The following is a 15,221-nucleotide window of genomic DNA, read 5'->3' as shown; positions in this document are numbered from 1 at the left end:
AAGCGCTATATTTTGAAACTCCATTTCAAAACCGTGTGAAAATTAGTATTCTCTAAGATCATTAATTAGTGACGCTTGAGTAAATGCCTTGGGCTTTACCTCTTCTCACATGAGTTCCACTGTATGTATGATGAACATTTTGGAAGGTTTTATTGCATTGTTAAAATGAAATTCTCTGTTGGGAAAAACAAATATAAAAGTTTGATGGAGAACTTGGGTAACTTTGCTTAGAGCTCTTTTTTAATAAAGAAATTCCTTGGACAGAAAAAGCAAGACATGAATAAATTAAGAATGCACTTTATTAACCCAAGGAGTTAACTTTATACTAGTTTGGGTTTGGGGTTTTTGTTTTACATCCCCTGGATTTGGGTGGGTCGTTTGGGTTGTTGCCTACCATCCAGTGGACCTCCAGTCTGAAACAATATGGAAATTTAACCTGTGAAATGTAGTGGATTTGGATTGAAGAACGGAACAGGAAACAGACATGACTATGGCTTTGTCATGCTAAGCCTGGCTGGATCTTTTCGTTTCTTCAGATTGGTCCCAATTATGGATTGGATTTCATGTTCTGCAAAAGTATCAGACTCACTTGACCCTACTGTCCTATTTCTAAGCTAAGCAGTGGACTAGAGCCAAGAAACTCTTGTGTTTCTAAATGATACCTTGAGGTAATATGCTCCGGAATCTTTTCCTTTTACAGACTTAGGGTTTTTGAAGGGATATATGTCATGAATGCAAAAAGTAGAGTGGAAATTGATGAGTGATAAGTTGCTGCAATTATCACTAAAACGAAGTTATTGAAAGACAAACTCACTGAATTTGCCTTGAGCACACATTTTTCTATTTCCTAAGCAAGTGCTCTTACTATCTTTGGCAACTTCCTTTATGGGATTGAGATTGTGCTGTTTCCAGCACCTACTGTTTGCTTGAAGAATGTAAGGCAAAACATTTGCAGTGTTTACATGTTTTGAATAAGATTAGAAGATGAAAGTCACTGCAGTGAACTAGGATTAAAATGAATTATGAAGTTTAAGAATTTGAGTGTTGTGCACAAACGGTTGACTAGCCACTTGAATTCTATTATATTGTAAAATCTGAATGGAACTTGAAGTAAAAAACAGCTTTTTTCATCATATTTCCTGTTTTCCTAAGCTTCCAAATAATTAATTTTTTTATTATAGAAACAGAAAAGTATAGGCCAGCTGCTGATGTTATTAAAACTAGGTATATTAACTTCAGGTTTTAGTGTTTCCTTAATTACCCTAGGCATTTCTTCCCAGAAATCTGATTTGATAGACTACCTAACTTGTGGGTTGCTATTTCTGTAGGCTCTTCTTCAGGTGAGAAGTGTGGCTGGTTTTTGATTAAGCTCTTTATGGTGTTTAAAGTTTACAGCTGTATTGTTTTATTCAGGTGGTGTTAGTGGGACGAGAGCTGAAGTAATGAGAAGCTATCATGGAGGCCCATTCTCACAGCTCTACTACAACTGAAAAGAAAAAAGTTGAGAATTCCATCGTGAAATGCTCCAGTCGGACAGATGTCAGTGAGAAAGCTGTTGCCTCCAGCACAACTTCCAATGGTGAGTAACAGCAGGGATTTACTAGCAGCCAAACCTACAGTAATTTTATGTTCACTGCATTCCTTGTGAATTGAGCGTTTGCACCTGGATCTGTGTTTGTTCTAGGAAAGGGCTAAAGAAAGCAAACTGGGGAAGAAAATGAGTAGGAGTCAATAATCTCTGTTTTGGCACCAAACCAACTTTTCCTCTAAATTTTCTAATTTCAGATGTAAATGTGATAGGTTATTTATTATAGGAAGTTCCTGTTTTGGCATTTTGGAAATCATCTTGATTAGTCTGGCAGGAGTTCAGAATGCTTTGCATTTTACCATGGAAATCTTTTGCCCTAATCAGAATAATTAGTTATTACAAAAGACACAAAAGTTGCCTTGTCAAAATCAATGGCAGCTTTTTTTTCCAAGGAAAAGTAGCCCATAGGAAATGAGTTTAAAATTTCTTTAGTTTCAAATTCCAAGATAGCATTACCACATCCTCCACAGTGATTGGTTTCAAACTTGTAAATATGGAGGGTTTTTTGTGCAGGTTTGTGAACATTTTTGAATTGACTCAATTGTCCCCAGGGGATGACATCACCTACTGATTGTACCCTGCCTTTTTCATTTAATTGCATTTTGAAAGTAGTAGTTACTGTAGTTCAAGCACTGGGCTTGAGGAATAAATCTTACTATTTTATTTCATGAGTATTACTTGAAAACATCCATGCCAACCATCTCTTCCTTTGCCTTATGTAATGTTATCCAGGGAGTCTCCTATGCGTACCAGAATTTTAATTTTGAACATTTTAATGGCTTCTGCCCCTATTTACTCACTTTATGATTTTAAGCATCATGATCAGGAAGGAACAACCCACCCAACCACTACCAGTGTTCTCTCAACTGCTACTTGGCTTTCAGACTCCAAGAGGCCTTGCTATTTGGGGCATGTTAGTCAGAATTTAGGATTTTGCTCTGTGGCATAATCAAGCAGGTAACCTAAAATGCTTTTTCCCCATTAGTCTAAAGTAAGATTCTTCTATGTGTGATTTCTATCTGTCTTATTCCCAAGGGACTAGTCAGAATTTACTTTGGAGAGATATACTCCAGTCTGAAATTGACATTCTTCAGGATGGGATTTGTTCAGGTGCAAAGAAGTAGTTACAGCAAGGGCTCAAAGTCAAAAGTAGTTTTTCTTTTTCCACAGAGTCTCCAACTTGCACTGTTTATAAAGGATTTTCCACAGACTGCCCTCATCGCTGTTACAAAGGATGAGTTTATAGTAGTATTTTTTTTGTGCTTAAATTTATCCCACTGTGAAATGGGCATTTCTAAGCTAGGCTTACAATATTTTTTCTGGAGTTTGGTCTAGTTTTGTGACTCTTTTTAATTCAGTGTTTTTGCTAGTCTAAGAAGGAAGTAGATACTATTTACTGTGGCTTCACCCCATTAGATAATTGAGCTTTGAATGAATTTGAGGGGTATTTCATGACAATAGTGAAGACTTTTTAATTAAGCACTCATTTTTTTTTCTTTGAGTAGTTGTGTAAAATCAGGGCCAGAAAATCATATTTCCGGGAGAAGAAGCATTGGTTGCTCCCAACGGTGTGGTGACTGCTAAAGATAGGGCTTTTTTGCCGTATTTCCTTTGTGTGGGTTGCAAAAGCCGCATGCTTGAATGGAAACAGTTCTGCAGAGAATGGGGCCCTTACCAATCCTGCCATCACATTCTTCTTCACCAGCCCCTTTCCCTGAGCCATGTTCTCATGGGGTTTACATACTCACCTACAGGGATGAGCATGGGGAAAGAGAGGTATTCATCTTTCCCAGAGAAATCAGTGACCCTTTCTTTCTGGGAAGGAGGGAGGAGGCAAAACCAAGCTCAATTCATCTGATGTACTGGTTAGCCCCTTCTTTTAGATAAAGCTACACATTGATTTGTTTACCAAACAAAATCTCAGAAGCTCCTGTAGTGATCAATTTATGTCAGTTAAGCCAAAATCGCCTCATAAAATTGTCCCCCCAAAATCTGTTCTCTTTTCTGGACAGCACATTAATTAGCTAAATTTGCAAGGTAGCATATGCTTAAGTGGCAGCTGCCTTGGAGGTGCTATGAGCCCTGACAATTTTCTTGGATATAGTACTGGATTCATGAGAAGAGAACAGGCCAAAACCAAGAAAAACAAACAACTGATATAGAATGGGTGTCTAAAAATTAGTCAAAAAGGGAAACCAAATTTCTTATTGTTTTCCTTTATTGCTTTATTTTAATGGAAAAATCTATCATCAGTGGAACTCTTGGGATTATTTTCAATATTAGGGTGTGGAATAATCTCAAAGGGATTTCCATTAGTTAATGTGCAACCTACATACACATTGAACTCCTGGTACCTCAAACTGGAAAAACCTCCCCATGAATGTGAAGAGGTTGAGCCTGTAGAATGATTTTAAGGATTCAGTGAGTAATGGGTTTGTAGAACAAGAATGATAATTGTGGTTGGTGTCAAGTACAATTCTAAGCACTAGAGTAGATGCTAGTTAATTTAGATCGGACCCAGTTCCTGTCCCATAGGAGGCTCACAGCCTAAGTAGAAGGGAGAATAGGTATTGAATGTCCATTTTACAGTTAAGGAAACTGAAGCACATAGAAGTTAAGTGACTTGCCCAAGGTCACACAGCAGGCAAGTGGCAGAGCTGGAATTAGAACCCCAAACCTCTGAATCCGAGGCCCTTTCCACTAGGCCCTTGATGCTTTGTATCTAGAGAGAGGTTTTAGTGTCTCAAAACATTTTGAAAATTAGCACACTTGCCGCACAGGGCTTCCTGAATGAAGTCAGAGGTGTTTACTTTGTGGAGGAAGGGCAGGTTTGGTGTTAGTTTTTGTCTTTCTCTAGGCTGTTTTTGTAAGGTTCATGTCAACTCATTGTTCGTTTCTCCCTTGACCCGCCCCCTCCCCCGCCAAAAAAGGATAAATAAGCCTTTGTTCATCCTTTTACCAAACTATAATAGATTAGTGGCTGGTCACACAGTTATAGTCCAGGGTCTGTCAGTGTTTTCATTACAAACCCTTAATTTCAGGATTTTATAACTGAATCAGAAATAAAGATCTGAGCTAAAAATTGGCACCAGAAGCCTTTGGCTTGGAATAGTAGAACTCAAAACATAATCTCCCTTTCAAAAAAAAATCAACCTGTCAGAATTAAAATAGAACACATAAACATGAGCTTTAAAAACACAAAGATATTAGAATCTCTTGTGCAAGCTGGTTCTTTTAAATGAACTTTTTCAGGTCATTATTTACTGTCATTTGTTTGATTTTTGTGCACCTCAGCCAAACCACACACATTCTGCTACATGTCCTTACATATCTCTCATTTTCTTTCTTGAGTTGAGTATTTTCTACTAAAATAACACCTACATGAAGTTTTGCTTGAGAAAAAATACCCATCAAGGCCTCAAGCAAAGTTTTAAATGCCTGTCATTTTGAGTTGACTTAAAAAAAGATACAGAAAGCTTAAATAATTTTTGGTTTATTCATGCATAAGTGAACATGTTTGAATTGAACTTGTATTTTAGCTTGTTACTAAAACTATAGTTAAGACAGACTGTAGAGATATTTATTTGGAAAACTTTGAAAAAGAGGTAACATTGGTATCTCCAATTTTCATTTTGGATTTATGAATTTTTTTTCTTAAGAGAAAATCCTTTGGTGACACAAAATTTTTTTTATTTAAGTACATCATTGGTAACTGTGCTGATGTATTTAAGTTTGTGTCTTTGGATTTGAGATTCTTACTTTGTGGGCTGCAGATTACCTACATTGTTGGTAAATAAAATGTCTTTATACTTCATCCACATTTTCTTGGATTTTGAACAATGTACTTATTGTTAGAATTTCTTTCGGTGTCTGACTTGCGAGCATTTATTTTCAATTTGATGTTTTGTCTCGTTTTTGACCCCATGTGCTTTTTCCAATGTAATCTGATATTTCTTATTAACCTATTACTCTGCCTTTAAAGAAAAGCTAATTATAAACGTATGTAGGCTGTTCACTTGAGGATCTTTATCAGGATCCGATAGTTATTGAGAACATACCTTTAAAGTGATAGAAAGCAGAAATTATTATCGTAATCGTGATGCAATGTGAAACCAAGGTTGATAGATTAATAAAGGAGAGGAAGTTTACTCTCCACTCTCAGCCTTACTCTCAAAAGGACTGGCTTCACCTCACTTTTAAAACATTTCTCTTTGAGGTTTTGTAAAAGAAAGGTATTTACTGGTCTGCAGCTTCATAAGAGACACATTTCCTGTTTTAACTTTGGGTTTTCCTGGCTTTGCTGATTGCTTTCAAGCTCACCATAAAAGAGGTGTTAATCATGATACCCATTCTTGGCCTCATAGTTGGAGCAAGATGTTTCGAGGTCAGCGACTGAGGAGGGGAGTTGGTGTAGGAGGTTGTTAGCAGTTGTGCTCTGTTAAATGGCTTGGGCATCAAATTCCAGAGCACAAAGAGAAAGGAAACAACTAAGGTTGGAAGGAAGGTGTTCGGCCAAGTTCAGAGCCTATTTGAACTTCATTACGTTTTCAGCTGAACTCCTTTGGGTTCAAACCCTTTTTCGCATGGCCACATGCAGTTTTCTGGTTCAAAGCAGATAGGCTGAAGAGTCTTTTTGAAATAAAATAGCTCTTTGGCAAGAAAACCTTCTGATGAGTTAAGTATAAATGAACCGAGAACATACGGATTACATTTTCCTTAAAATACACATGGGCCCAGAAATTAAAGGGAAAAAGTGCTTGGCAAAACACATTTTGAATTTTGCTGAATCCAAAATGTTTGAAAATAGTTCAAGATGTTTGACAAACTTGAATGTGGCCAAATTTGCCCATCGTCAAAAAAGACTGTTCTGTGATAACTATTAAAGTTGACAAAAACACCCTCATCAATCAATGGTATTTATTGAGTGCTTACCATTCATTCAATCAATCGTATTTATTGAGCACTTACTATGTGATGAGCACTGTACTAAGCACTTGGAAAGTACAATTCAGCAACAGAGACAATCCCTACCCAACAACAGGCTCACAGTCTAGAAGGGGGAGAGACAACAAAACAAGTAGACAGGCACTATGTGGTTACTATGTGAAGAGTACTGTACTAAGTGCTTGGATGAGTACAGTGCAACAGATCTGGCAGACATGGGCCCTTCCCACAAGGAGCTTACAATCTAGAGATATTCCTTAAGTGATTACCTTAGGTGGCAGGGGGAGAGAGAGAAGAAAGGTGAATGTTTCAAAATCACCAGTTGAAAATGACCATTTTGTGGCCTTCAATAAAAATATTGTTGGTTGAGTCTTTATTTTCTAAGCACTGTATTTCACATATACTTCTCTGGTGTATTTAGTTGATATTTAGGATGAACTATATATAGAATGAGTATCTGGTAATCTTTGCTAATGGAATATCAGTTTTAAAGTTCTACCCAGTCATAAATTGGAATGAACCCACTTTGATCCTGACATGACACATTTAGGTTCTATATTTGTGATCTCCGAGTTACTTTCTCTTCTATGGAAATCAGATTAAATGATAATTGTGGTATTTGTTAAGTGCTTATTATGTGCCAGGCACTGTACTAAGTGTTGGGGTAGAAACAAGCAAATCAGATTGGACACAGTCCCTGTCCCACATGGGGCTTACAGTCTTAATTCTCATGTACGAATGAGGTAACTGAGGCCCAGAGAAGTTAAGTGATTTGCCAAGGGTCACACAACAGACATGTGGCAGAGCCTGAATTAGAACCCAGGTCCTTCTGAGTCCCAGGCCCTTGATATAACCACTAGACCATGCTCCTTCTACTGAGCTCAGACCACAGGTGGGCCACATAGGAGGAGTCTGTATATATTCTAAAGTTACCAATTTATTTATTCTGAAATAATTTACTCCCCTCACTTCTACCAACTCATAACTCTGAATTACTTAAACAGTGCAAGAAACATTATAAGCCTCCATCCTGCTGATTCTGTGAGAAGCATAAAATGATGATTTGAAGAGGTACTTCATCCAATCACTGAAATCAACAAATAAGGCCCCATCATTCAGGTTGAAGGACACAAGCTAGAATCAGGAGGGAACGTATTTTAGTATTGCTAGTGTTGGTGACAAGGAAGCCTGCCAAAGGCCTGTGCTTTACTCAGAGTGATCGCCTGCTGAAATGTTAGCCACCGAATTGGGTGTTGATTTGGGTTAGGTGCAAGTGAATCCTGTCTATGGGAGGGAAATAGTTCTTCAATTGAGCTTTCTGCTGATAGTGATGGTTAGGTTTTCTAAAAGGTTTTCACGAGGTTCTAATTTTGAGTACAAAATAATGCTTCTGTTATGTACCATATCAGGGTCTTGCTTGTTGGTACAACCTGTTGGAGGAAATGGTACAGCAGTTGTTTGGGGCATATTAATTCAAATGGACTTTGAAAGGAGAACTGGCCTTAAGAAACAGGCCATTCAGTGTCCGGAAAAGGAGATGACTTGCTTACAGAAAGTTGTATCTTCTGGGGAGGAAGTTTCCTTGGAGCAGAATTTCTGACACTTCTTGCCCTGGAGAATCAAAACTATCTTGGCAGGGCTCAACAAAATATAATCCAACTTCCTGGATTCTTTTTCTTTCTTTTTCAGCAGTCATACTATTAGGGCTCTCAAAAAAAATCATAAAAAAATTAATGTGTGTTTGCAAAATTTATTTCACAGTGAAGTGGAGTTGAGGGTGTTTGTGTCTGTAGATAAGGTCTGAACAAGTATTTCCTTTTTGTGGAATGGTCATTAATAACTTGGGGCAAAAAAGGTGTAAAATATTCTTTCACTTCATGGGTTTCTTATCTTTTTCTTAATATGCATTCCCACCTCCAGGACTTTCTCTTTCCTTTTTATTACCACTGGGGTGCATATCAAATGGAAATATTTTTATGCAAAAGTCCTTAACTTCACTGCTTTATGCCCTTGTTTCTTCCCTTCTGATTCCTTTCCCTTTCTCAATCTTTTTGCTCTCTCTCTTTACTCTTTTTTCCTTTCCTTTCTTTTTCTCTTCTCTCTCTTTTTTCTTTAGTTGTAGAAAGTTGAGTTCCATCCCAATTATTAAATCTTAAGGGACCATTCCCACATGGTTCTGTAAATGGTAGCTTCATCCTGAGTTCTTTCATCTCTTTTCCTGCTCTCCTGGCTTGACAGTTGAAAAGGTCTGACTGTGCCACACAATGGTTTGATTGGTTTCTCTGGGGGAGACTTTTCCCAGCCTCATCATTCGCCAGGCAGGTGGACCAGAAAGTCTCTTGATTCTTTTGTTGCTTCTCAAAGTCCGAGGTCTTTGACTGAATAAATCCGCCGTCATGGGATAATTTGCTAAAAGGAGACTGAAAGATGTGAGAGAAAAGCCTCACTACTTGGGTGCTGAATTAATGAAATAACTGGGCCTTAGAGTTTGCAATTGAAAAATCACCAGGAATGCATGGGTGGAGACGGACTTCAGAATGCAAGTCTTTTGCTTTCTGTAATAAACTTTTAGTTCTAACCCTTCAAGCTTCCCAGGAAAGTTGGATAGTCCAAAGGACCCGACAGATTTGCATTTGGGATCGTATTTTGAAGGGAGGCACTGAGAGCAGTACCTACTTAGCCATTCGTTTATTATGAGGGGATGGAAAGAATTCCATATGACAGAACTAAGGTTGAGTTAACACAGGACGAAAAGTAATTTACAGATAGGCTGTCCTCAGCCATCTTCGTCGCCCCTGATAAGGTTTCATTTCAGAATGGATAGGCGACATTTCCACTTACGGGACCCATTCTGCGACACCTGTGATAACAGCTTCTGGATCCTAACTGAAATTGGTTTCAAAATGGATTTTCACTTTTCTCTGTCTGTGGAAAATATTGAATGGACTCAGAGCTGCCACAGAGAATCCCAGACCTTGGAAAATGGAGCAGGAAGCTGGGATCATCTTTCATAACAGTGTCGATGATATGACAGTTTTGTTATCTGTCTTATTAATGAAATCATTGATCACCTGATGAGGGAGATAATAAACTACATTCTGCTGCTGTTCAGGAAGTTCAATTAGATTCCTTAAAAGTATGGGGGAAAAGGGAGAGGAAACAATGCCCTAAAGATGTTTACAGTCAATTTAAAACTTTTCCACTCAGGTAGATTTTCAGGCTGCACTTTTTTTTTTTTTGCCTTTGTAAAGCACGAAGCGCAGCCTTTTTTTTTTTTTAAAGCAGAAGAGACAAAAAATTCATTACAAGAGTTAGAGCTGCAGGTTGGAGCATTTGTGGTCTTTGAAGGTAAATGAATGATCTAAGTAGGGCCAGTTGCTGAATCTGTGTCTTGATTGTGGGTTTGGAGGGGAGCGCGGCAGTTTTATAGTGAACACAGATCTGGGGAAATTTGATGTGCCAAAATAGGTAGACAACTCTGATTTTTTTTCACTCCTTGGAAACTGAGAAGTGCACTTTTGAAAGACCTCCAAGAAGAAAGTGTTGGGGGTGGAGAGGAAAGGTTGGGGGGTGGCAGGGAGGGGGCAGTGAAACAACGACCTGCAGGGTGCCTCTGCTTAGCTAAATGAAAGGAAAGCCGCTTAAGACTGGGTGTATTTTACCGTTCTTTGGGAATCACTGTCCGCGGAGAATTAGGTTTTGGCTTTAACAAGTAGACTCTATTGTTCCGTGTTGGGCTGCCCTGGAATGTGGTCTGAGTTCCTCTCAGAAGGGATAGTTTTTCTGGGGAGGGATGTTGATGACTTCTCATATTTCACTGTGAATTGTACTCCTAGGTGTTTCTCCATTCTTTCTTCTGGGGGAACAGTCTATTCCCCGTTATGAGCTTGAAAGGGGAACTGTGATCAAAGGCTTTAATGATGTCACTGATCTCTGGTGATTGATTAGGAACAGAAGTTCTGGAGCATTTTACATGTCTGCCCTTTTCCTTATCATTTCAAATCCATTAAGTCTTGCCATTAGGATAGTATTCAATCAGTAAAATATAAACAGGAGTGATATAGTTGACTGGGTGGTTTTTTTCCTTACACTTCAAATGCCATTTTTGTTTTTATTATTAGGGGAAAGGTGAGCTTTGTGTTTTTTTTTAATTTTTGGAGCTAGGAGTAGTTTTAATAATGCACATATCAATTGCTCAGGTTTATGCCTTCCTTGGTACTTTAGATTACAAGGAAATTTCTCCCTAGAAATGTTCTTGAAAGAAACAATTCTGCAAAATGCCCTATGTGAAGATTTGCAGGTGTCTGAAGATTCACATTTTATAAGCTGTAGAAAATCTTTTTAATTTGATATACCCTTTTTATAATTCATGATGTGAACAAACATGTATGAGATTTTAAGTATGTTTCCTATTCATGTTTATTAGAAGTATTAGCTATTTTAGTGGAATGGTAGATGATTGAAGTTTTCGCCTGTCAGAAATTGGGGTGCCTTGTGTTTGTATGTGTTTAACTGTTGTGCATTTCTCACCAGGAGGTGACAAGTCTTGGGACTGCAGGAGAGGGAACCGAAAGGAATTTTTTTTTTAAGAGGGTCTCTTTCTGGTACAGGCCCACGAACATACCGTAAAAATTGGATTAGACACACCTAGAGTCTGGATTGATTGCATCTTGAATGAGAAATCAGAACATCTGAAAAATTCCCTTTCAAAAGGAACAGAAGCAAAGAAGGGAAAGTTGGAGGGGAAACTAGAGAAGTGTAAATCACTCTTAAAGTTACCGCCTATGATTTGCCATTGGCCAGTAAAAATGACTGCCTGAGGCTTGTTTATTTGGAATTCCCTCTAAGGAAAACTTTTGCAATTTGTGTTCTAGCCAAAGAGCAGGGCTGAGAACTCTGTTTATAGATTAGGAGGAGTATCTAAAGAGAACAAACAATGCAAATGAGGCTTTTGGATAAAACCTTGAAGTGATTAGGAGTATAAGAAATTGATGAATTACAGAGGCCCATTCCACAGAACATAGAGGTTTTTTGGAGACTGAAGAGCCTTTGCACAGAAGAGGGAAAACAAAATCAAAGCCACTTGAATAGAACCAGAAAGATGACATTGTTGAAATAACAGCCTTTTCTATTGCTTGCAAACCCCAACTCCTTATAATATTTGATTAACTGTGCATTCAATATTCAATCGATGCTTTCTTCCAAAGCACTGCAACCTAGAAAATGCTCAATGAATCTCCTATTTAATTCAAATAAAACATACTCTAGAAATAACTGTTTCTTGGCTTGCTTTCAAATCTTGAGAGTTGAGAACAATGTTGGGGGGAATTCAGGCTAACAATGTGCACTATTATGAAGAGGGTTTACCTAGTCAGATACCTATGCAGGTATAGTGAAATAAATTATATATTTATGTGAAATACCTGCCAAGTGACAAAACTATTTTTCATAATAATAAAAAAAACACTCCAGTGATTCCAGGACACATTTTCACAAAATCTCAAAGCATTTTCTCTTGTTATTTTATCTTCAAGATGCTGAAAATGTAGGCAAATGGGTGAACATTTCACAGATAAGGCTTTCACTGCCTGGTTTGGCTTCAGGCAGAATGGGAAATTTTAGGCCAAGATCAACAATAAACTTGAAGGTGCATGGATGCCCACCAGTCGTGCTTCTTTCACCATACAAGGCGGGGTTTCAATCTATCCTATTTGATCATAGAATATTAAACTTGAGAGCCACTTCGAGGCCCTTATTGTCACTCTTGACCTGTAAGAACATGAATGACCAAACCATCCAGGATGGGGGAGTCTTCGTTTATTCCTGTAATAGCAGCATTAATTGTTCCATGGCAGATGTTTGGGAAGTACAGAGCTAAGAAATTACAGATTCCCTACCCATAAGGAGCTTACTCTAATGGGAGCAAAAAGCTGACCCCCTCAAAAAAAGCCACTGATGGTGGGCAAATCCCACATCCTCCCTTGGTGTTCATTAGAGTATTTTATCTATTCTCCCTCTGGCTGCCATTCTTTGTAAATTACTTTTATGTCCACCCCACTGGATTATAAACTCCTCAAGGAGTCTGTGGGTCTTGCTTAAATTCCCGAGAACTTTGCACTCAAATCATATTGATGCTTCTTATCCAGATGCTGTCCAAACAAAATCTATTCTGCTTCAATCAGTCAGTGGCATTTACTCAGTGCTTACTGTGTGCAGAGCATGGTACTAAGCACTTGAGAGAGTACAATATAACAGAGTTGGTAGAAATGTTCCCTACCCACAAGGAGCATACAGTCTAATGGTTTAAATTTATTCCCTCTTGCTGCTTCTCTGTGGATGTGGAAAACTATAGTCAGCATCCCCTCTAAATTTAACTTTCACCTCTTAACCTTCTCATCTCTTAGGCTAACACAGCCCCCTCCACCAATCACTTTAATCTTTCCTTATATGATACGTATTTCAGTCCACTAATCATTTTGTGGATCTTCTCAACCCCGTTACTACTGTCATGAGAAATGGGGAGTCACCCTCACTTCAAGTTCTTTCAGAATGTAAAATCTGGGTATAGGAGAGATGGGATTACACATTACTCTGAAGAAGAGAAAGGACCTGTGTTCCTTTCCCACATTTCTTCTCCTTCATCTCTGTTCTCCTTCATCCCTCAACTCATTCTTACATTCACCCTGAAGAAAAGGTGGCAATCCCACTTATATGGAAGATTAACCAGTAGATGGAGGTGGAACTGGCATTGAGAATTTTCCTCTGGATTATAATTTGGGCTGTGAACTTTGTATCTACCAACTCTGTTATAGCATACTCTGCCAAGTGCTTCATACAGTGCTCTGCACACAATAAGCACTAAATAAATATGATTGATTTACATTTTGAAAAGTTTTGTAATTTGTGGGGGGAATTGTCTTGTTAAATAAGATCTGAAATTTTTAAAGTGGAAACACAATTTTAATCCAGATTTTTAAGATTTACTTTTTAAGATTCTCATACAGAGCTTTTTCACAGGAAGAGTTTCCTTTAATTTTTATTAATACTTTTGCAAATGACATTGTTAATGCATGCTTCAGATCACAGCTATTCTTTGGCCTACACAGCATTGTCAAGGCAACTTTGTTTAATTTAGGGTCTTGGACTCCTGCATCTTTATTGTACCTAACACATCCAACTCTTGAATTTGAGGTGAGGGATCTATATTGGATATCACAGAAAAGAAAAAAAAATGACTTTGGATACTAATAACCCTGCTTATGAGGAAGAGGAAAATTCCTTAAGACTCATTTTTAACTTGACCAAACCTAGATTTCCTATTTCAAATTTCATGTTGGTTCTATACAAACGTAGAAATTAGCAAACAATCAGATAGATGCAGTGAAGAGATTTAGAATGACCAAAATGAGGATTTTTTTTTTCTTTTTTAGCATCAACTTCATCTTAGGAGTGAAAATGTGAACACTTTAGAACTAAATTTTTGAGTTTTTCTTCAGGTTTCATCTTATCTTAAACATCTTTTGTAACGTAAAACTTGGGCAGACTGGATATAACCATTAAACTCCACATCCTAGGCACAATACCTATGCCCTGAGTTACTATTTAGGGACTTGTTTGCACTGGTGACTTCACTTGGACTAAATTGGTCTAATCAATCAATCAATGGTATTGATTGCTTACTATAGGCAGCACACTGTACTAAGTACTTGGACGAGGACAGTACAACAGAATTAGTAGACACATTCCCTGCCCATAACTGGCTTTCCATCCAGCAGGTAATACACAGTTTGAGGGTCAGCGCTTTGTAGTTAAAATATATTGTAACCTCCACTCCCTCCTCATTACCTTCACTCCTTTCCCAACTAGAGTGTATAGTCCTCAAAGGCAGAGTTAATTTTTTTTATTTTCTTTCCATCATAAATATTTACTGTCACTAATAGTGCGCTGCACAATGCATACTGTTGCCAGTTTGACTATATGGCTGCATTGACTTATTCATTCAATCATATTTACTGAGCACTTACTATGTGCAGAGCACATAGTACAATGCAACAATGAACAGACACATTACCTGCCCATAATGAGTTTACAGTCTAGGGCCAGGGTGGGAGATAGGCATTAATATTTATAAAAAAGTTACAGATATGTACATAAGTACTGTGGGGCTGGGATGGGGGGAAGAACAAAGAGAGCACATGAGGGTGAAGCAGAGGGAGTTGGAAAAGAGGAAAGGGGAGGGTTTAGATAGGGAAGGTCGCCTAGAGAAGTTGTACTTATAAATTAAGCAGCTGACCGTGTACCCTCAGAAAGAAAGGGTGTAGGGAAGTTTATATTTAGACACACTAATTTAGGATTGTTTCAACATAATGGAAAATGGTCAGTGGTGCCTAATTATGATGGCTACTTGATGGTCCTTGGGGAAGTCAGATTATCCAGAAGCACATAGCATTACATATCTTATGGCGGTCATTCATTCATTCAGTTGGTTCAATCAGTCATGCATTGTAACGGAATGATATTCTACCGAGCATTTCCTGAATGTCTGAACTTGGAGTGCATCTCAGAAGTGGGAAGAAAGACAGGAACCTCTTTGCCCACTGCTTACTTCTCACTTGCTCTGATATGCTTGTGTTCCGTAAACTTCCAAACTGGGAGACTTGCTTTATTTCTTTTTTTTTTTTTTAAATGG

General features: G+C 38.1%; 1 protein-coding gene across 1 annotated transcript in view; it reads left to right on the top strand.

Annotated features, from left to right (window-relative positions):
- GLI3 (GLI family zinc finger 3) overlaps positions 1 to 15,221 on the top strand; it is a 233,771-nt gene that overhangs the window by 11,243 nt on the left and 207,307 nt on the right. The window contains exons 2-3 of the mRNA XM_038760678.1: positions 537 to 668; positions 1,414 to 1,579. Coding sequence (XP_038616606.1) covers positions 1,456 to 1,579 — 124 coding nt within the window. The 5' untranslated portion in view covers positions 537 to 668; positions 1,414 to 1,455. The remainder of the gene's footprint in view (positions 1 to 536; positions 669 to 1,413; positions 1,580 to 15,221) is intronic.

This window comes from Tachyglossus aculeatus, chromosome 18 (assembly GCF_015852505.1).
Source record: "Tachyglossus aculeatus isolate mTacAcu1 chromosome 18, mTacAcu1.pri, whole genome shotgun sequence".
Lineage (NCBI taxonomy): Eukaryota > Metazoa > Chordata > Mammalia > Monotremata > Tachyglossidae > Tachyglossus > Tachyglossus aculeatus.
Note: the sequence above shows the minus strand (reverse complement) of the source record. Positions and strands in the feature narration are given on the sequence as shown.